The following is a 7,500-nucleotide window of genomic DNA, read 5'->3' as shown; positions in this document are numbered from 1 at the left end:
TTGTTAGTTTGGTTGGTGATATATACTGCACCCAATAGCCATGACTGCTAATTTACTATGATTAGACTTATTTCTTTCCTGCCATTGATACAGTATAACCCATATATATTAATGTATATTCAGCATTCTTATCGATGTCATTGTCAATATTTCTTAGACTCATAATACACCCCACATATGTGATAGACACAATATTTGTTTATAAGGAAGTAATTGCTATGTCATTCTAATGTAGCAAATAGGGATCAATGTGACTCTGAGATTCCTTGCTTTGAAGAATTCCGAAATGCAAATAAAAAATAAACAATAATTCAGTAACTACCCGAGTTTAATATACTTAGACAAATATTACTGTGGGAATTGTTTACAACAGTAATAATGTGATTATAATTGGTTTGTCTTCATATCTGTGTACATAATGGAACGAGATGAACGGACAGGTGTGAGTGTGTGTGTGCATGAGTTTATATGATCAGTGAGTGAAGGCGTGAGGAGGCCCTGTGACATCTGTAATCTTTCCGTTAAGATCAGAAGCACTCCAATCTGCTCCGAAATCCAGCACCTAATAATCAGGTCAAGCACAAGGAAAACGTTTGAGTGACCGACAAGAACGAGTTCGCGACAAGGTGTGAATCGGTGGCTCACGCAAGAGGTCATGTCAGGTCATGAATGAAGAGTTCAAGAAAGCAACCGATCCTCCACAGTTTGCAATTCTGAAAGCTTCAAGAAGAAGCGTTATTCTCTGTTAGTAACTGTCTGTGAAAATAACGCTCGTGTCCTTCTTCATACTTTATCATTGTGTGTGTAAATATACATATATATATATATATATATATATATATATATATATATATATATATATATATATATATACATATACATATACATATACAAACACATATACAAACACACACACGTGTGTGTGTGTGTATATATATATATATATATATATATATATATATATATTATATATATATATATATACTTATATATATGCATATACATATACATATACATATACATACACATACAAAAACACACACGTATATATATATATATATATATATATATATATATATATATATATATATATATATATATATATATATATATATATTTATATATATATATATATATATATATATATATATATATACACTTATATATATGCATATACATATACATATACATACAAAAACACACACGTATATATATATATATATATATATATATATATATATATATATATATATATATATATATTAATATATGTATATATATTTATATATATGTATATATATATATATAATTATATATATATATATATATATATATATATATATATATATAATTAAAGAGTTCTGCGGTGGTAATTATGACATCATGATAAGCAAGGTAGGGTAATTACTATACATAATTAATCATCATTTGTCTCTACATTGAGGATGAAAGCATGCCTGACCTATGATGACCTTAATGTTTGATTAACCAATTCACACCTTGTCGCGAACTTGTTGCTGCAGTCACGTATGCTGATCTTAAGTGGGGAATGGTTATTATTTTTTGTTCTATTCATGCGATTTAGGGACAGCGCTCTAATGCAATACAAATGATAGCTGCAATGTGCCAGTCCATGTAATTACTCCATAGGTGACCGAGGTAGACAAATATGAAAGAAGGAAAAGAGGACGGGGGGAGAGGGGGGGGGGGGGGCGGAAGACGGTGGGACGGCCAAGGGGCGGGGGCGGCGAACATGAAGGAGATCATCTGAGATTGAGTCGTAATCATGACCTGTTCAGTCTTTATTGATTGATCTGTGATTTATGACCCGGAACTAATTTCCCGTATTGAAGGCTGTAGTGAGAGATTCAGACGCAGCGGTCAGAAGTATGATACGGTAGAAAGATCTACCATAAGATATAGCACAATTATAGTTCATGAGATATAGTGAAAATATCTAGCAAAGGATTTAGTAAAAGTGTATATATAATAAGATTTGATAGAAATATCTAATACAAGATATATCTTGAATAAAAATATAATAGGAAAAATAATTATAAAAAATAGATATATGTACAAAACTATATAATAGAATTACAGCAAGAGGCAAAGTACTCCCGAAAATACCGCAGTTGGCATCTCGATGAAGGTCATAAGCCTGAAGGTAAAGCCTGTTGCTGGTAGGAAGTGAAGTTGCTTGTCATGTTGAAAGCGTTGCTAGCTGTCATGGCTGACCAGTGAGAAAGCTGAGATTCTCCCAGTGTACCACTGCTGTACATCTTAAAAATATTGATTCCTTGTGCTAGCTAAGAGCAACGAAGAGTGATGTGGACTTTTACCTGGGGAAGGTAATATACCCGGACTGCAAAAGGCGGCAGCCAATAGAGATGCGAGGTATGACCTTTATCGAGTTGCCAGCTGCGTTATTTTTACCATTATTTTGCGTCTTATTTGACATTATTTTCTATATATAATATCTGTTAAAGTGGTTTTATTTCTGATAATGAACATTTTTATCATATATTCTGATAAATATTTCCGCATTACGCACTAGTTATTTTCATCATATCTCCAAAAATACCTTGCAAATGAGTCTCATACATGAGTTGTGGTATTCACTGTGGTCATGCACATTATGTGACTTGCGTTTATATGTCAGCATTACCATTTTTCCATACCTGCATTTTGTCTGTAAATGGAAATATCGCAACAACTTCTCTGTTGAATATTTCAGTTCAGTTGAATAATCTTGAAATAAAAGTTATCATTAATGAATTTCAGGAAATATCAGTCGATATTGACTGAGGAGGTAATGATCATGGCTAAATCTCAGATGTTCTTCATGTTCGCCGCTCCCACCCCTTGGCCGTCCTCCAGCCTCCCTCTCCCCCGTCATCTAACGCAATGCACACTGTTCGTTGAACTGGGTTCTAAAATTAATCAGTGATAAATAATAATTGTCCTGTTTTTCAAAAGTAACTTCATTCTACAGATACATGGATAATCATTCCTGTATATTGCTTTATTTTACAAGGAATGGACATAATTGCTTAGAATATGAAATACAATTCAACTAAATTCTAAAGTCTTTATATAAATATACTCTGATCCAAATTGTTTATTGAGATTCAGTTAAAAAGAAGCTTTTTTCCAAACATCATAAGTGACCGCAGCAACAAGTTCGCGACAAGGTGTGAATTACTTAACCAAACATCAAGGTCATCATAGGTCACACATGCTCTAGGCATTTATCACAGAGACAAATGATGATTAATGATTGATTAAGCTAGAAATGCGGAATATGTCGATATTTTCATTGACAATTATAGGGAGAATTTAAACACTTGTTACTGAAGATTCTTGAATTACAAAATATGAAAGATGAGTTGCTTTCCTAAACTTTTCATTCATGACCTGATGTGACCTACCGTGAGAGCCTCCGATTTAAGAGTAATTCTAAAAAAATAATTTCATCTTCAGTTAAGTTTAATTAGTGCCTGTGGTATACTTCAAAGTGTGTATGCATGAGTTGAGATTTTTTCCTTTTGAAATGAGAAAGAATAGCCTCATCATTTAAGGATAAGTGATTTGCACACCATTCCGCCCATCCCACCAATGATTACATCCCGACCATCTCACCAGTGACTACCTCCCGGCCATATCGCCCATCCCACCCCTTCCCTCCCCCTCCCCTCCCCCTCATCACCGGTTCTCCACCCAGACAGTCACTTAACTCCACCCCGGACTGCTCTTTATTACGTCATCACACAATTATCATACTGAGCAAGATAGTATAAAACAAATCGAAAATAAAATAAGAATAGACCCTTCTTGTTTATAGACAATCCATACCATCCACAACCTCTCCACTCCGCCCACCTCTCCGCCCATGATTCTCGTTAATTGGGCAATGGAGAGGTTTGTCCAATAAAACTAATAAAGGGAGAAAGTCCATATAATTTGCATATCGTCCAGAGAGTAGACGAGATTTGGAGAATCATCTCGAATTTACAAAGAATACACAGGTATGTTTCTCCAATATGAAGAAAGAGAAGGCCTTATATTTTGCCTTCTATTATCATATGAATAAGAATTTCACTATAAGGTGAAAATTATAGTATAACATACTCGTAAGAAGTTACAAGTATCTTGTAGCGACTCTATGCATAAGGGTAAGAAAAATAGTTCACTTATACACATATCTAATTACAGTTTTCGAAGCGACTGCTCTCCTTTCATGAGGGCGGGACAGTGGGCGGGAAGAAGTGCCAGGGGCGGTGCGCGGCGAGCAGCAAAGATTATGATCTTATCCTGCTGTTTACTGATTCTTCTGTGTCTTCTGATTCGGCACCATATCTCAGTAGTAAGGCGCATTGAAATGATTACTTCTAAACTCCTAGTCAGTTCACTGTAGAACCAAGATAGCATATACTGAAACAAGTTAATAGATAAGATAAGGACATTATGCTGTCTTCAGGCACAGTGAAACTTCATTTTCCTTTTTAACTGTTTCAAACGGAGTAAACATTATTTGGATAAACGTCTGCCTCACAAACCAAGTATCTCTGATTAATTAAGGACCAATTTCTTCTAGCTTTATGTCATATCCATTCCTCCTTTTATTCCCAACCTCTTTTTCCCTAATCTGAAGTAGACACAGCATTATGTAGCAGCTAATCATAACTAGCATCAACAATTCTAAAACAAGTCTAAGGGAAAGTCTATCGTTTCCTGATAACATAGGGTATCAGTCACACTATCATAATATCAACCTAGAAACACAGATTTTCATATTGTAATAGTATATATCAGTTAGAAGTGATAACTGCAGTATCAAATAATATCCATAGTTGTTAGTTAATTATTCTAGTGGGTAATCTTGTCATTTATGTTTATTAGATTTGTACTTCTTGAAACCTCTGAAGCGTACATCGTATCCTATGTATTTGAGTTATTTGTAAATATAAGTATGTTGCCTTGATCCTTCTCATCACAAGGAACATTGGTGGCTAGCTTCCTTGCTTAGCAGAATGCTGAAATGTAAATACAGATCAAATGTTCTTCCAGAATCTATTTTTTTAGTTCCTTGTGCCTTTCAATTCAAATAGTCAATATATGTAGCTTACAATTGATAAGTATTTACAAAAGTGATATGTATAGGTTTGCATAACTGTGACTTTATTTATGTATGAGCGAGACTTGGGGATGACCATGTGTGATTACTTGTAAATATAAGTGCGTGAGATAAAAGTAAGTATGAATAGAAGTACATGTCTGAGTTTAGAAAGTCAATAGTTTAAGTGTGAAGAGAAATCGCCATCATTTTCGTTTTCCGATTGAGATCAGAAGCTATTTAAATCTGAAAAGAAAGGCTTAATAATTCAGGCCAACATACAAGGAAAACGTTTAAGTGACTGTTATGAACGAGTTCACGACAAGGTGTGAATCGGTGGCTCTCGCGGTAGGTCACATCAGGTCATGAATGAAAAGTTCAGGAAAGTAGCTCATCTTTCATTTTTGCAACTCATGAATCTTCAATAACAAACGCTACAATCTGTTTGTAATTGTCAATTGATATTTGAATCAGAGTATATACATATAAGGATTTTAGGATTTTATTGAAATCCTATTCCATATTTTGAGTAATTATGTGCATTCCCTGTGAAACACAGAAATATTATCAAGGGATGGTTATTCTCTGCGTGTAGAATTTATTTACTTTGAAAATGGAACACTAATATTTAATTATTGGTAAATACGATGTACTGATTTAGTCCATGGAATTATTCCACAAGGAAAAAAATACAGGAAGACTGCCTAATAGCGGGGCTGGCATACATGGGAAATGGCAGTGTACCATTTAATTTCTTCACAGAATTTTTCGTATCATGTCAGTTTACTTAATGACGAAAGTATTGGAATTGGTAACGAATACATATAACACGCTCGTTGAACTGAAACTGCATATATGTTTATGACCGCAATATTTACCGGAATTCATTCCAGACGTATTATGACATATATCACGAATATGTGTTATTAGATATGATGAAAATATGATATAAAATCAATCTGTCTTGATAGATGATGGAAATGTTCATTACGAGATGTAATAAAAAAAAAAACTATAAATGTTAAACAAGAAAAAAAATCAAATAGGATATGTAAAATACTTATGAAAACAAAACACACACATGTGTGTGTATATATATAATGAAAGAGTTGTGAGGTGGTAATTATGACATCATGATAAGCAATGAGGATGAAAGCATGCGTGACCTATGATGACCTTAATGTTTGGGCAACCAATTCACACCTTGTTGCGAACTTGTTGCCGCAGTCACATATGGTGATCTTAAGCGGGTAAAGATTATTATTTCTTGTTTTATTCATACGACTTAGGACCCAATGCTATGCAAATGATAGCTTCGATGTGCCAGTCCATGTGGTTACTCCATAAGTGACAGAGATAGACAAATATGAAAGAAGGAAAAGAGGACGGGGGGTGGGGGTGGGGGGGGACGGCGAACATGAAGGAGATCATCTGAGATTGAGCCATAATCATGACCTGTTCAGTCTTTATTGATTGCTTAGTGATTTATGACCCGGAACTAATTTCCCGTATTGAAGGCTGTAGTGAGAGATTCAGACGAAGCAGTCAGAAGTATGATACGGTAGAAAGTTCTATCATAAGATATAGTGAAAATATCATAAGACTTATATAAATATCTAATATAAGATATATCTTGAATATGGTAGAAAAAATAATCATAGGAATTATATGTATATATATATATATATATATATATATATATATATATATATATATATATATATATATGTATATATATATGTATATATATATATATATATATATATATATATATATATATATATATACATATATATGTGTGTGTGTGTGTGTGTGTGTGTGTTACAATAAGAGGTAAAAGTACTCCCGAAAATACCGCAGTTGGCATCTCGAAGAAGGTCATAACTCGCGTCCCTATTGGCTGTCGCCTTTTGCAGTCCAGGTATATTACCTTCCCCAGGTAAAAGTCCACATCACTTTTCGCTGTTCATCGCTATCGCTAGGAATCATTATTGCCAAGATGTACGGCAGTGGTACACTGGCAGAATCTCAGCTTTCTCACTGGTCAGCCATGACAGCTAGCAACGCTTTCAACATGACAAGCAACTTCACTTCCTACCAGCAACAGGCTTTACCACTATCGCCGCCACCAGACACCCGTCCAAGCCACTTTAACAACGTGTCAACGCCTACCTCCTACACTGGTATCAATGCTGTTCCTTATCAGTATTATCAGCATCACTACAACGCCTTCCCCAACGGCGTCGCGCCGCCCATGCTCTCTCCTCCAGCCGAGAAACCCGTCACGCCCCCGAAGGAACCGCACACATCAGCGTGGTGGAATTCTGCTGGTTACGCTACTCCACCGTCACATGCTACGTCTACCTACCATTATCACCACTACGAGA

The 7,500-nt window shown here is 34.9% G+C and overlaps 1 protein-coding gene across 1 annotated transcript in view; it reads left to right on the top strand.

Annotated features, from left to right (window-relative positions):
• Nucleotides 1-7,500, top strand: part of LOC122246829 (uncharacterized) — a 32,639-nt gene that overhangs the window by 24,399 nt on the left and 740 nt on the right. The window contains exons 12-14 of the mRNA XM_086551094.1: nt 2,133-2,164; nt 2,307-2,394; nt 7,096-7,500. The exon at nt 7,096-7,500 is cut by the window's right edge and continues 633 nt beyond it. Of these exons, the coding sequence (XP_086407220.1) occupies nt 2,133-2,164; nt 2,307-2,394; nt 7,096-7,500 (525 nt within the window). The remainder of the gene's footprint in view (nt 1-2,132; nt 2,165-2,306; nt 2,395-7,095) is intronic.

This window comes from Penaeus japonicus, unplaced genomic scaffold, assembly GCF_977035675.1.
Source record: "Penaeus japonicus unplaced genomic scaffold, GWHDUDI00000001_assembly GWHDUDI00000024, whole genome shotgun sequence".
In the NCBI taxonomy this organism is placed as follows: domain Eukaryota; kingdom Metazoa; phylum Arthropoda; class Malacostraca; order Decapoda; family Penaeidae; genus Penaeus; species Penaeus japonicus.
Note: the sequence above shows the minus strand (reverse complement) of the source record. Positions and strands in the feature narration are given on the sequence as shown.